This window comes from Acinonyx jubatus, chromosome C1, assembly GCF_027475565.1.
Source record: "Acinonyx jubatus isolate Ajub_Pintada_27869175 chromosome C1, VMU_Ajub_asm_v1.0, whole genome shotgun sequence".
Taxonomy (NCBI): domain Eukaryota; kingdom Metazoa; phylum Chordata; class Mammalia; order Carnivora; family Felidae; genus Acinonyx; species Acinonyx jubatus.
The window spans coordinates 95,678,718-95,694,158 of record NC_069381.1 but is presented as its reverse complement, the minus strand read 5'-3'; the positions used below and the strand labels follow the sequence as shown (position 1 = coordinate 95,694,158).

At 38.1% G+C, this 15,441-nt stretch overlaps 1 protein-coding gene and 1 long non-coding RNA gene across 3 annotated transcripts in view; one reads left to right on the top strand and one right to left on the bottom strand.

Moving 5' to 3' along the window:
• Nucleotides 1-15,441, bottom strand: part of LOC113599183 (uncharacterized) — a 52,527-nt gene that overhangs the window by 26,071 nt on the left and 11,015 nt on the right. The window lies entirely within an intron of this gene.
• The window catches only part of PTPN22 (protein tyrosine phosphatase non-receptor type 22), a 59,730-nt gene that overhangs the window by 35,647 nt on the left and 8,642 nt on the right, over nucleotides 1-15,441 (top strand). For both annotated transcript variants that reach the window (XM_053214628.1, XM_027058310.2), the window contains 8 exons: nucleotides 883-956; nucleotides 1,095-1,900; nucleotides 4,079-4,162; nucleotides 4,318-4,364; nucleotides 6,707-6,734; nucleotides 10,361-10,444; nucleotides 10,692-10,807; nucleotides 12,268-12,298. In XM_053214628.1, the coding sequence (XP_053070603.1) occupies nucleotides 883-956; nucleotides 1,095-1,900; nucleotides 4,079-4,162; nucleotides 4,318-4,364; nucleotides 6,707-6,734; nucleotides 10,361-10,444; nucleotides 10,692-10,807; nucleotides 12,268-12,298 (1,270 nt within the window). The remainder of the gene's footprint in view (nucleotides 1-882; nucleotides 957-1,094; nucleotides 1,901-4,078; nucleotides 4,163-4,317; nucleotides 4,365-6,706; nucleotides 6,735-10,360; nucleotides 10,445-10,691; nucleotides 10,808-12,267; nucleotides 12,299-15,441) is intronic.

Below are 15,441 nucleotides of genomic sequence, written 5' to 3'. Positions count from 1 at the left end.
AATGTGATAATGGCTATGAAGGAAAAAAGATCGAGAGAGGATGACGAGTGTGTGGGAGTATGATTTGGGGTTGAGTGGTCAGAGAAGACTTTCTTATGCAGGTGACATTTAAGTAGAGAATCATTACTTAGAAAGAGCCAGACATGCAAAATCTGGAGCCAAGAGTATTTCAATTAGAGGGAATAGTAAGTGGAAAAGCCTTGAATTGGAAACAAGTTTGGTACACTTAAAGAATGGCAAGAAAACCAGTATAGCTGGAGAATAGTAAGGAAGAAAGAGGTAAAAATAAGTCTGAGGGCCTAATGAGCACTTATTAACATTAAGAGTTAAGAAGATGTAATTTCTGAAGATAGGGTGTTCTTGAGAGTGAAGTTACTCCCAAAGACATTTTAAAACTCCCATATTTGATGCTATAAGAAACCCTTTCTAGTTTCTATAACACTATTATTCCCTTTTTTTGGATCCCTTTGACCTCAGTTTGTGAACAAGTTCTTGTTAGGTTCAATATTTTAGAAACTCAATATTTTGGAAATCTCTTATGTGAATTATTTAAATACTTTATGCTTTCTGAAAACTAACTTCTCAACTTTATGAATTTAAAATACCTCATTGCTGAGGTGCCTGGGTGGCTCTGTCGGTTAAACGTCCGTCTTTGGCTCAGGTCATGATCTTGTGGTTCATGAATTTGAGCCTGATGGGTTGGTGAGTTTGAACCCCATATAGGGCTCGCTGCTGTCCGTGCTTCGGATCCTCGGTCCCCCTCTCTGTGTGCCCCTCCCCCACTCGCATGCTCACTCTCTCAAAAATAAATAAAACTTTAAAAAAATAAAATATCTCATTGCCATTTCTTCACCAACAACCAATGTCTTATTTTTCTTGAAGATTCAAGCAAAGTATTCAGTTCTTGAGCAAAATCCCACCCTAGAAGCAGAGTCTTATTCTAATTTACCAAAAAGGTGAGTACAATTTTACACACCTCAGCGTTATCTAATTGTTTGGGGGAGTACAAATCTCATGCTTAGAACTCATTGTGATGCTGGGAAGAGGCCTCTTTGGGGTGCTGCGGTACCATCATTGCTTTCTTTTTGTTTCAGTGGCATAAAAGAAGCAAAAATGGTGAAGCAACAGAATAAACAAAAGATAAGGCTGAAAAGTGCAGACGCTTCTTCCTTTGGCCCCAGGACTCCTGAAATAAGTGAAAAGGAAGGGTTAGTTTTACACCCTGCTGAACAGAGCAGTTCGTTTGACATTTTGGAGCTAAATTGTGGTTGTAACAAAAATGCTGACACAACCGTGAAATGGGAGCCAAAGGCATTTCCAATAGTTGGGGAGCCTCTTCAGAAACATCAGAGTCTAGACTGGAGCCCTGTTTTGTTTAATTCCAAACCTGCAAATGTAGCAGGGGGATATTTCAACTCAAAGGGGCCGATAATGCGGACCAAATCAACTTCCTTTGAACTGATGCAGCAAAGAGACACCAAGGAGCTGGATATCAAGGAGAGTGTTTTGTGTTTGAAACCTCAACCGCACAACTCTCCTCTTGGGCGGGCTCAAAAAGCGATGCACGTTTCTTCAGCAGAACTGAATTATTCACTGCCATCTGACTCTCGGCGCCAAACGGGCAATGCCTCTAATGCAAAGCAGCAGGACTCTAGTGCTGTTCAGGTGCATTCTTACATGTCCTTGGAAGATCCTTTTTTTTCATCATTGTCACCAAGTAGCACTGGTTCTAAGATGTCTCTTGATTTACCTGAGAGGTCAGATGGAACCGCTTTACCTCGTTCTCCACTGCCCGCGTCCTCCACAACCCTCTTCTCTTGCTACAATTCACATGATTCTTTAGCACTGAGTTCTCCAACTGGTCACCCTCCACCCCTGGACCAAGAGACAGCAGTAGTCGGTAAAGTATTTCTGAAAGTGTGTATAACATTTTAGATTTCACTTTGTTTCTATAGAAGATTTGGTTTCTTCTCATCCCTGCACACCCCTCCCCTCGTCTTTCTCTGCTTCTTTCTCCTTCTTCCTTCTCCTCCTCAAAGAAGTAAGTTCCAGAAGTGTTTTAATGATGCGGTAAGTTAAAAAAAGGCAATAACAAACATGTAATGGTTGATGAAACAGGCAGCAGAGGAGGCAGTCGGATCTATGCCAGTCAGAGTGCCTGTAAAGAAGGCAATCCTTATTTCTTGAAATGTGTGTGAGAGGTCCACAATTTACCCTTAATATGCAGAAACAACTTCCAAAGGAACAGCAGAAAGGATTTGATCAACAGCACCACGTGGTCACTGGGGATTCTTATTACACTTTTGCTTTTTCTGTCTTTCTTTTTTAAAAAAAAATTTTGAGACAGACACAGAGCGTGAGCAGGCGAGGCGCAGAGAGGCGGGGAGACATGGAATCTGAAGCAGGCTCCAGGTTCTGAGCTGTCAGCACAGAGCCTGACGCGGGGCTCGAACTCACAAACTGCAAGATCGTGACCTGAGCTGAAGTCGGTCACTTAACCAACTGAGCCACCCAGGCGCCCCTCTTTTTTTTTTTTTTTTTTTTAGTATATTTATTTGTTTTGAGAGAGAGTGCAAGTTGGGTGGGGCAAAGAGAGAGAGACAGAGAATCCCAAGCAGGTTCGGCACTGACAGTGTGGACTCTATTGTGGGGCTCCAATTCACAAACTGTGAGGTCATGACCTGAGCTGAAACCAAGAATCGGACACCCAGGCACCCCAAACATTTTCATTTTTTTAAAAAAGATTTTATTTTTTTTAAGTAATCTCTACACCCAACATGGGGCTTGAATGCACAACCCCGAGATCAAGAGTCTCATGTTCCACTGACTGAGCCAGCCAGGTGCCCCCACTTGGGATATTTATTGCACAATCATGTGGCTACACTGAGTTAAATAGCTAAGAACTGAATTCTCTTACGTAGGAGTTGGAAGAGGAGGACCTGATTTCTTGCTGTTCTTGTGTAATAACTTAGTAGATGAGAATGTGTAGTTAGTATCCTGTGTAGGCCTTTAATCTTATATACACCTTTACGTTCATACTTTCTCACTTTTTTAATTCTAGATTTTTGCAAATTCATATTATTTTTGTTTTATTGAGTGGTTTGAAAGTAGAAGTAAATATCCTGTTAGAGATGACTAGAATAGCTTGATATGAAAGAATGTGAAGAAAAGAGCAAGTGTGACTCTACAGGTATATAATCAGAAATTTATAAATAACATTTTACGTGAATAGGAAGTAGAGAAAGCTTTTTTTCCTATAACATTATTTATTATATAGTTTCTTAATAGATGTGTGTATATGGTATATGTAGCTTTGTAACAAAAATGTTTTATCTGGATTTAGTTCCTTCTCTGATTATTTTATATACTTTGATCTTGTTTTATAATTTAAAGGATTTTGTTTTGTTTTGTTTTATTTTGTTTTAAGATACCCACAGTATCTTAGACTTCTCTGAGTACCATCAGTAAAAACAAATCTTAGCTTTAGGGATTGTAGTGGCATTGACATGTGTGCCACCTGGTGGCAGTTTCTTGTAATAGCATTTGAATTTTTCTATACAAATTCTGAATTTTTCTACAGAAAAATAGAAAACGCTGTTACACCATCGTTTTGTAAAAAGGAAAAAAAAATCCTTATTCTTTATTGTAGAATAAAGAACGGATACTAACACATTTATAACTCTACCTACTCTGTCACTGAATCCTTGGCATGTTTCAAAGTGCTATATCATCCTTTATTGTATATTCTATGTAAAACAAAAGGGTTGTATAGAAAACAATTCAAAACTCCATGAATCAATATAACGTTTTATATTTTCTTGACTGGTACTCAGTGACTCAATCAAAATATTTTTGGGCTTTTAAAAAAATTGTAAATTTTGAAGCAACAGCAAAACCTCCTGGGTTTGCAACTTAAATAAAATGGGAGAATTTATCTTGCTATCTCCTTCAGTAAACACATACCAGCTCAACTGTTGTAGCGATGTTTGATGGAATTTACATTGCGATTAGAACGTAAGAATTTCCTTTGGATTTTTCTAATTAAAAATTATGATTCTATTTCTGACATTTTGGATAGCAACTTCTCCAAGGATAGATGATGACATTCCCCCTCCACTTCCGGAACGGACACCTGAATCTTTTATTGTGGTGGAGGAAGCCGGTGAGTACGGTTGAGTTAAGTGTAAAATAAAGTGTGGATTAACTAGATTACCTCTCAGGTCCTGTTGATGGTCTGTGTGCTATTGCTAAGTAACATTTGCTTTCTAAAAGAATGACAACACTCCTAAGAATTGGACCATATTTACTTTCTTTCAGGAGAATTTCCACGGACTGTTCCCAAATCCTTATCTTCAGCTGTGAAGGTAATAATTGGAACATCATTAGAATGCAGTGGAACATCTGAGTCAAAGAAATCTGATGACTCTGTGAGACTTAGACCAACTAAGGTCGATAACTTTTTTTTTTCTACTCATTTGGATTCAACAGACTGTAGTCCTACTTCCTGTATTTTTAGCACCTATCCACTCAGTAAGCACTAAGCAGTACTACTTGTAAAGCAACGTGCTAGAGGATGTGGGAATAAAAAGATGTATGCGACACAATTATGGGGCGCCTGGGTGGCTCAGTTAAGTGTCCAACTCTTGATTTCGGCTCAAGCCATGATTTCACGGGTTAGTTCGAGCCCCATGTTGGGATCCATGCTGACAGCGCGGAGCCTATTTGGGATTCTCTCTCCCTCTGTCTCTGCCCACCCCCACAAATAAATAAATTAGCATTAAAACAAAGACACAATTATTGCCCTTAAGAAACTTACAGGTTGGAAGTGACTAAGGATGACTTAGTGAAAGAGGAAATATTTGAGCTGGTTCCCGAAGGACAGTTAAAGCAAAAATAAATGTTTCGTAAGTAGGTAGCTTGTTCCTAGTAGTCATTTGGTAGGCTGTATTATGTTAGCTGTGATATCATAGGGTAGAGAATAATTTTTTGAATGACACGTCCTTATTACTTAAGGTAAAGTTTTTGGAATAATGCTCCCCACTTCTGGAAGAAAAACCTACACTTCAGTAATCTGTTGTGCATTTATATATTCTATGAACCAACTACCTTAAAATTTCAGAGATCAGAGAAGTAATTAACTAAACAAACATTTCAAAGTGCCTACAACTGCAATGCTGGCAGGCAAATATTCTCTATCTTTTTAATTATACTTTGAATTTGTTAGTAATTATTATTGTTAATAATCTGTCCACATGTAATAGTCTTTATCTTAACAACTCCTAGAGCCAAAACAATCACTCCTTTTCTAATGTCATGAAGTAGTTTCAATTTCAACAATTTACCTCCCGTTAAATTTCCTGGGAAACGTGCTGAATAGGAAGGAAATACATTTAAAAAAAGGATCAATTTAAGACCAATTACTGTGACATATAAAAATCACTGTAAGGTTTGGAAGGGGATACTTGCAAATGATATATTCGATCAGGGGTTAATATCCAAGATATATAAAAAACTTACACAACTCAACACCAAAAAAACCTCAAATAATCTAATTTAAAAATGGGCAGAAGACATGAATAGACATTTTCCCAAAGAAACATAGAGATGGCCAACAGACACATGAAAAGATGCCCAACATCACTAACCAGCAGGGAAATGCAAATCAAAATCGCAATGAGCTATCACCTCACACTAGTCAGACTGGCTAAAATAAAAAACACAAGAAACAAGTATTAGTGAGGATATAGAAAAAAAGGAACCCTCCTGCCCTGCTGGTGGAAATGCAAACTGGTGCAGCCACTGTGGAAGACAATATGGAGGCTCCTCAAAAAGTTAAAAATAGAATTTCCATATGATCTAGTAATTCCACTACTGGGTATTTACCCAAAGAATATGAAAATGCTAATTCAAAACGATATATGCACCCTTATGTTTACTGCAGCATTATTTACAATAGCCAAGATATGGAAACAACCCAAGTGTCCACCCATAGATGAATGGATAAAGAAGATCTCTCTCTCTCTCTCTCTCACACACACACACACACACACACACACACACACACACACACACACAGGAATATTATTTAGCTATAAAAAAGAATGAGATCTTGCCATTTGTGACAAAAAAGAGGGTATAATGCTCAGTGACATAATACAGAGAAAGACATATGATTTCACTTATATATGGACTTTAAGAAGCAAAACAAACAAGGAAAAAAGAGACAAACAGAAAAACAGACTCATAACTATGGAGAACAAACTGGTGGTTGCCAGAGGGGAGGAAAGTGGGGAGATGGGTGAAATCAGTGAAGGGAATTAAGAGTATACTTATCTTGATGAGCACTGAGTAATGTGTAAACTGTTGAATCATTATATTGTGCACCTGAGACTAATATAACTCTGTATGTTAATTACACCTGAGGTTTAAAAAAGACTAAAACATTTTTAAAAAATTCATAAGCTTGCTTTGAAAAAAAGAAAAAGAACAAAGAAACTTACAAAAAGAAAATAGAGCACTGTAAGAGTTAAGGATGCCTTTTCATAATTCAGTGAGTGCATTTATAAATTTGTAAAATAGGATCAACATTTCGTAACTGTCTCTGGAGGTATATGAAATATGATTTCAAAAATGTCTTTTATGGCTTTGAGTTTGTAAATTTGTGTATCTATCCTTCTTTCACTTTTCCTTTCTTTCTTTTTTTTAGAGTGTAAAACTGCGGAGTCCCCAGTCAGGTAAAAAAAATTTCCCTTGGCTTCAGATGACATTTAGCCCTAAGAATTTATACTATAGGAATGACTCATTAAGTTTAGAGTAATTCACCTCAGGAGATGACATAGTTCCCATAATAGCTACCACTATTTATTGATTTATTTCTGATTTTCCCAGGCTAGGAGTTTTGTTTTGTCAAGGGCAAGGTAAACACAGGGTTTTAGAATTCTGTTCCTTCATATATATTCCTCAGAAAAAAAACAAAACCTCTTTCAGATAGAATCTCTTAAAGCTTTGAAGCATTTCTGTTTTATAGGTTTTACCATTGTTAGAAATGTGATTCTTTAGATCTTTAACTTGCTGTGCTTTTCCAGTACTTTCTTGAGCTTCGCTTGTTTCATACATCAAATAACAACATCCACAGCTAACATTTATTGGGCATTGATAGGTAGTTTATATACATTATAAGACGTGGTAGTTGCCCTTAACATATTTATTCATATGAACATATTATTTAAATATGCATAGGTTGTTTAACATTGAGATTAATGAGCACGGGCTCTGGAGTCGGAGAGGCTTTAGTTCAAATCCTTGGCCTACCAGTAGTTATCAAGATGCATAACCTTGGTTAAATTATATACTTCTTTATTGATTTTTCTCATTTATAAAATGAGGATAAAAGGACTCATTTCTTAGAGGATTTTTGTAAGAGTTAAGTGAGATAATGCAGGAAGAGCTTTTAACACAGTGGTTGTCAAATAGTAAGCTCTCATTAAATGTTACCTATTATCATTTTTATTAGATAATTACTAAATAAGCAATTCCTAAGTAAGTTCAGTATGCTTTATACAGTGTTAGAATAGGCAGGGTATATAAAAAAGGGTACTGTTTAATGTTTATATGCAAATTGGGTAGACAAAATTGATACTTGGAACCATTAACTGATAATCTGTGTGGCACTGATTATAATCACCAGGAGTCTGGAAAAAGGGGAGGTATCACTGGAGTGGTTAGGAAAGGCTTCACTGAGTAGAAAAAAGAAACTTAAGAATATGGTTAGAGGAAAAAGGAGGGGATCAGGGTAACATTCCAGGAGCAGGGATTGGGATAACATTGATTTCAAAGGTAGCAATAAGCATTATGAGCATAGAGAAATGGTGAGTAGGTTAATTTAATTGCACTAGAGGATCTATTTGGGAAATATGGAAATAAATTTGGATGGATAAAATGTGGAAAGATTGTAAAGGATTTTATTTAATTCTGAAGGAATTTTTTAATTAAAATTTTTTAATGTTTATTTATTTTTGAGAGAGAGAGAGAGAGAGAGAGAGAGAGAGACAGAGTGCGAGCAGGGGAGGGGCAGAGAGAGAGGAACACACAGAATCCGAAGCAGGCTCCAGGCTCTGAGCTGTCTGCACAGAGCCTGATGTGGGCTCACCGGCCTTGAGACCATGACTTGAGCCACAGTCAGCTGCTCAACCGACTGAGCCACCCAGGCGCTCCAATTCTGAAGGTTTTTTTTAAATGTTTATTTATTTTTAAGACAGAGAGAGATAGAGCATGGACAGGGGAGGGTCAGAGAGAGAGGGAGACACAGAATCTGAAATAGGCTCCAGGCTCTGAGCTGTCGGCACAGAGCCTGACGTAGGGCTCGAACCCACAAACTGTGAGATCATGACCTGAGCCGAAGTCGGATGTTTAACCGACTGAGCCACCCAGGCATCCCCCAGTTTTGAAGGATTTTAAAGTTAGACAGATGAAATATCCAAGTCAAGGAAACCTATACAGAGGGAAAGCCGATTCATGGTAGCCAATCTAATCCAGGAAGAATGGGGAGTGACTGCTAAATTGGTACAGAGTTTCTTTTTAGGGTGATGAAAGTGGTCTGGAAATAGATAGTGGTAATGATTGCATAGCACTGTAAATGCACTGTCATTAATGGCAAATTTTGTTATGCGTATTCTATCATACACACATAGAGCTAGGCAGAAGAATTTCAGTTTAATGCGACAAGTAATAAGCATTGTAGGTTCTTCATCAGGGTAGAAATAAGATGAAAATGGTATTTTAGGAAGATATTTGGCAGGATATCATTCACTGAAAGTTCGTTTTAGTTCTCAGTGTGTTCCCTAATGGCAATCTGGAAGATGATAAGCGACTTCAGGGTAGTTATCAAATATTTATTAAGTGCCTACTATATGCTAGGGATTGCACTAGGAGCTGGAAATAAGCAGTGTACTTTATTTTGCATATCATCCAGCATATAAAAATAAACAAGAGAACTTGATTTAGAGACAAATCCTAAGGCTAAAGAACCCAAAGACTAGAGACAGGTAAAACTCTAGCCTTGAACCACATTTTCATTTTCAAAAGACACTACTATACGGGGCGCCTGGGTGGCTCAGTCGGTTAAGCGGCCGACTTTGGCTCAGGTCATGATCTTGCGGTCTGTGAGTTCGAGACCCGCGATGGGCTCTGTGCTGACTGCTCAGAGCCAGGAGCCTGTTTCAGATTCTGTGTGTCCCTCTCTCTCTCTGACCCTCACCCGTTCATGCTCTGTCTCTCTCTGTCTCAAAAATAAATAAACGTTAAAAAAATTTAAAAAAAAAGACACTACTATAATTATACTCAGTACTGTATGATATTATACACCATTTGTATCTTTAAGCCTCACTTTGTGGGAAAATAGCTCTATTATTTAAAATTCTTTACATCATGGAAAATCTCAAACACATTTTAAACATACCATAATAGCATTATCACACCAATGGAATGAACAATAATTCCTTAATATTAATCTAATATCCAGATTTTATTCAATTTTCTCAAATTGTCTCAAAAATGTTTTTTTTACAGTTGGTTCATTTGAATATGGATTCAAAGACTACACACTGCATTTGGTTTATAGATTCGTTAAGTCTTTTAAAATCTGTAACAGTTTTCCTTCCTTTTTATATTTTCTCATGCCATTTATTTGTAGAAGAGCATGGGTCATTTGTCAAAGACTGCAGATATTCCAGATTTCCCTGTTTGTATTCTCATGGTTTTATATAGCATGCTACTCTATCCCCAGGATTCTATGTAAAATGGTAGGTAGAACTAGAAGCTTGATTAATTTTAAGTTCAATTTCTTTGGAAGAATACTGTTCTCTCCCCCCCCCTTTTTAAAAAATGTTTATTATTTTTGAGAGAGAGACAGCATGGGGGAGAGGAAGAAAGAGGGGGGAGGGAAAGGGGAAGGGGGAGGGCAGAAGGTGGAGGGAGGGGAAGGCGGGGGGGGGGGGGACAGAGTATCTGAAGAGGGCTCTGTGCTGACAGCAGAGAACCTGATGCATGGCTCAAACTCATGAACGATGAGATCATGACCTAAGCCTAAGTTGGATGCTTAACCAGTTGAACCATCCAGGTGCCCCTGGAAAAATACTTTTCTACGTGAGCTAAAAGTTTTTCATGAATCATAGTCTCCTTGGCTAAAAAACTAGAAGAACAAAATTCTTGAGGTTCCAGTTATTGTTTGGTCATTTTTTATTTGCTTGTTGTGGGTTCATATTGAAAAGTTGGAAAAGTTATACAACACCAAAAAGGGATTTTGACTTATAACTTTTGATTGATGGATTTGTTTTGTTTTGTTTGTATTCTCTTATCACAGATCTACATCAAGATCGGTCTTCTCCTCCCCCACCTCCACTCCCTGAAAGAACCCTGGAGTCCTTCCTTCTTGCTGACGAAGATTGTAAGTGGATGAACATTCCTCTCAAAAAAGCTATAAAAATGAGACTTCTAACAGATTAACAATAAAATGGACCTAAATTGAAAAGGCATAAAGAATGGTTAAACAAGAGAAAAATAATACATTAAAAAAAACCCCAAAATGTATTGTAAAAATAATGCATAAAAAAGCAAAGCTAAGAATTACCGAATATATACCTATACATAGCCCAAAGGCTTAAAAAGCTATGTAACAAAACATTTTTTTTAAGGTATGCAGGCTCAGTCTATACGGACCTATTCTACTAGCTGTCCTAACACCATGGAAAATTCAACATCTTCAAAGCAGACATTGAAGACTCCTGGAAAAAGTTTCACAAGGACTAAGGTAAAGAAGATGGGAGTTTTAAGAAACATGCCAGAGGCTTTCCATTTCTGACGGTGTTCATACCCTCCACCTTTCCCCGGCTGCCAGAATCAAGAGGGAAACTAGATTATTTATAAGAGAAGCTGATTTGGGGGGCGCCTGGGTGGCGCAGTCGGTTAAGCGTCCGACTTCAGCCAGGTCACGATCTCTCGGTCCGGGAGTTCGAGCCCCGCGTCGGGCTCTGGGCTGATGGCTCAGAGCCTGGAGCCTGTTTCCGATTCTGTATCTCCCTCTCTCTCTGCCCCTCCCCCGTTCATGCTCTGTCTCTCTCTGTCCCAAAAATAAATAAACGTTGAAAAAAAAAATTAAAAAAAAAATAAAAAAAGAGCAGCTGATTTGGAAAGACAAGACTGATAATCATTAGGGGAACTGATTAAATAAATCATAAATCAAAGTATATGCATATAATGAAATACTATATAGCTAAAAAAAAGAATGAGGACTCTGTCAGTGTATTTATATATAATTTATTAACTTTTCTTTAAAAGGTAGAAAATACGGTCTATATTTGTAATATGTGTTCATAAGAGACTCTGGAAAGATACATAAGGAACTAACAATAATGTTTATCTGTGGGGGGAGTGTTAGAAACTGGGTGGATGGAGAACCAAGATGGGAGCATTTTTTACTACCATATTTTGAATCATAAATGAATGACTTATTTTCAAAAATTTAAACAGAAATTGTCCAAAAAATAATGTATTAAATATGTATTATATAGAAGAATACAGTTTCATTATGTATTAGGAAAACAGAAATATCATAAAGGATATCTACCTGCCATTGAAAAGACTACAGGTAATCTACAGGTAATCTATCTGAGAAACAACATGAAAATATAAAAAGAACAAAATACCATGGAACAGATTAAAATAAACATGCTGAGGCAATGTGAAGAAAAGAAGAAATCTGGGCAGGTTCCTGGAATAGATAAGTTAGAGACTTCACCCTCAAGGAGGCTGAGTGGGTTTTCTGAGTGGAGGGAGAAGGAAGTGGTATGGTAACAGTATGGAGTGGACCTTAGTAAATTTAGTTGGGGATACGTTTAGCAAAAGTTCTCGGCTAGAATGGGAATGGCTGTGTATCACAGCTATCTTCAGAAGCCATTGAGGATTCTGGAACGGTCCTAATAAAGAAGAGAAGTGGAAACTCCCATCTTTTTCCTCTGATATTTTGAGAACATTCTTTCGAAATACATAGGGGGATTCTTATGGAGGTGGGAAAAATGGCAAGACAAAATCAAGTGGAGGCTTTGCACTGAATTCAAATAACAAGGTGGAAAAATAATTTTGTGTGTTTTGAAGGCTATTTTTAAGGAAATTAATCCTTTTGACTGCCGTCTGTATTTCTACTTGATTAAAGTATTTCGGATTTCACAGGAAAACAAGAGAAGGCTAACGTTTCCCTTTTCATTTTTGTAGAGCTTGAAAATTTTGAGAAACATGAAAAAGAGTAAGTTTCTTTATACTTGTTTTTTAGAATACATACACCGCTTCCACAATTGTGTAGTTTCCCCTTATATAACCACTCTGGGAAAAAATTAACATTATTGTTCCTATACAGGGCCTTGCTGGGGCCCTGCGTATCAGACCAATCACCTCTAGGCCTTGTACTGTGCTAGGCTCTACAATGGTAATATTGGAAGGGAGTAAGGAGGGGGGAGGGGTTTCTGTTTAACAAACAGGAATAATAATACGGTATTTGGCACTTTCTACCCATCCTAAGATGCTGTCATGCAAGTGTGTTATTTAAAATTCCTAGCAGTCTAACCTCAGATGTATTTTCTTTGAAAATAGTCACAGCAAAGCATATTGTGAAACAAATGTGTTGATTTAACGAAACAAGCAAAGTATTGACACATTACCATTTTTGCCAAGTATTATTAGCAGTAAAAGTCTGTTGCTTATTTTTTTTTTTTTTGCTATATTGTAATGAAAACAAAACTGAAAAACTCCTGAAACTGTGGGAAACTGATTATCTTAGAAATCCTTATTTACAACTAAAAGTACATAAAGCATTGTGATATACTTTTTATAAATTTGATCCACTTGGTCAATCATCAAGGACCCAACAGCTATTTGGTATTATACCGGTGTTAGAGGGAGGGACAAAGAGCACTGAGAAAACATGATTTATGGTATCGCCTACATAAGAAGGCTTATAGCTGAATCTAACCCATTTCTTCTGAGTTTTTACTCTACTTCCCTGTCAATAGACTTGTGCTCACCTGCTTTCATTGACACCACACCTGATCTTGGAAGTGAACAGATTTCTCACCTACGATGGCTAAAATATGATTGGGAAATATACTCTTTCCTCTAATGTGAGTCAAAAGAGAATTTAAACATTTCGGAGGAAATTGTAGTATAAAACAGGGGAAATAAAATAGCCCAAAGCAAAGAAGTGACGGACTTGAATAGCTAGCCAGTTTGAAGAGCTCAGCTTACGAAACACCCAATTTTCTTTCTTAAAAAAAAAAAAAAAAAGAAAAGAAAAGAAACTCTTTATATAGCTCCAACCCTATCTTGGAGATATCAAACAAAGACACAGACACTTCAGGTAAATTTAGGTTGGCATAGATTCAATATGTGGTGAGATACTCAGAGACTCTGAGTATTATTTCTGAGTAAGACCTCCCAGATCATTCTCTAGGTCTAGGCTAATTTCAATTTCTCAGCTGCCTTTATCCTCTGGTCTTTTGTCCTTAAATGAAGAACTGGCCCTTAAAATATCTGACCCTTAAAACTGATCCTGAAGCTTGAGATGTATCTGCCTGTACTTGGGAAAAATGTCCTCTTCCCCTTCCAGATGGTTTATGACTCTTGAATTCCAGATGTTGTCCCTTTAGCCTGGATCTCCAACTGGTCTGTAGTTAAAGCGGGTTCTAATTTTGATAAAGTAAGGATTCTTCACCTGTTGTTTTAAGCCAGCATTTAAACATAGTATCCATGCATTCGCTGAATATTCATTGAGTGCCTATTAAGTGCTAGGCATTCTGTAAGGCACTGGGTATATGATGGTATATAGGTATTGGGCTATCCCTCTGTGGAACTTAAGTCCAATTAGGGATTCAGACATTAAACAAGTAAATTCACAGATACATGCATAATAATGCATGGTGATAGATGCTGTGCAGGAAACCAAGAGGGTAATTATGAGAGAGAATAACAAAGGGGATCTATTTTAGAACGAGTGGTCCAGGAGGCCCTTTCTAAGTAATGATTAAACCTGAGACATGAAGGAGCAGCCAGCCAGGAGAAAAGTGGGGAGAGGACCCCTCCAGATAGAGGGAGTAGCAAACGTAGAAGCTCTCGAGCATGGGTTTGGTGTGTTGTAGGAACTGAGAGGAAGCCATCATAGCTGCAGGGTATTATGAGGAGAGAGCAATAAAGTGTGGTGACTGACAAGATGGTGGTGGTGGGGGAGACGGTAGTTAAACCCTTATGGGTCATGTTAAGTAGTTTAGAGTTTATTGTAAGTGCAATGGTTGAAGAGCTTTAAGCGGAGATGTTACATGAGCTGGCTTTTTTTCTCTTTTTTATAAAGTTTATTATTTTGAGAGAGAGAGAGAGAGTGCATAGGCGTGTGTGTGCATGGGCGAGCACAAGTAGGGGAAGGGCAGAGAGATCGGGGGAGAAACAGAATCCCAAGCAGGCTTGGTGCCACCATTGCGGAGGTCAAACCCACCAACTGTGAGATCATGACCTGAGCCGAGATCAAGACTCCCACCCCCAACCGACTGAGCCACCCAGGTGCCCCACATGATCTGTTTTTTAAAAAGATCTTTCTGGCTGCGGTGTGGAGAGTGAATCATAGGGTGACAAGAATTAAAGCTATCAACCATGATGCCTGATGCCTACTTTTGGTGGGAAACTTTTAATTACTCAGATACCCTTCAGTTGCAAGTGATAGAAAACCCAACTTAAGCCAGCTGAAGCAGAAGAGGGGAATTCGTTGGCCTGTAACCAAGAGCTCAAATGATATAATCAGGACCCAATCTCATTCCATATCTCCACCTTTGTTTTACTCTGTGTTAGCTCATTCATAGGCAGGCTTTTACCATGTGGTTTCAGGCTTATGATGGAAAAAATGAGCTGTTTCCTGGTTGCTCAAGCAATAGTCTGATGACTAGTGCTGCTGATTGGGCCTGACTGTGTTGGTTTGGTTAATTTGTCCAACCTTGAACCAATTATTGCCAGTGTATTCTGATTAAGCAGAATCAGAATGGACACTGACCAGTAAGGAATGAGGTCAGACCTAACTGCTATGATCATGGCAATGTACCAACTGAAAATTAGCCCTAGTCATAGGTCAGTTCCTTGATCTAATGGTAGAATCAACTTCACCAGAAGTATGGAAGCTGAAAATTGGGCTGGGGTGGTTTCCTAAAGAAAAACTCAAGTTCTGTTATCAGAAGAAGGAAGAATTAACGCTGGGCAGGCCAGCATAAATGTATCTGTGACATGATACAATTCTACTGAAGCTGCCATAGGAAAAAACCAAGATATTTCATTAAATGAAAAAAGTAATTTGGGGCACTTGGGTGGCTCAGTCCGCTGAGCGTCTGACTTCAGCTAAGGTCATGATCTCACGGT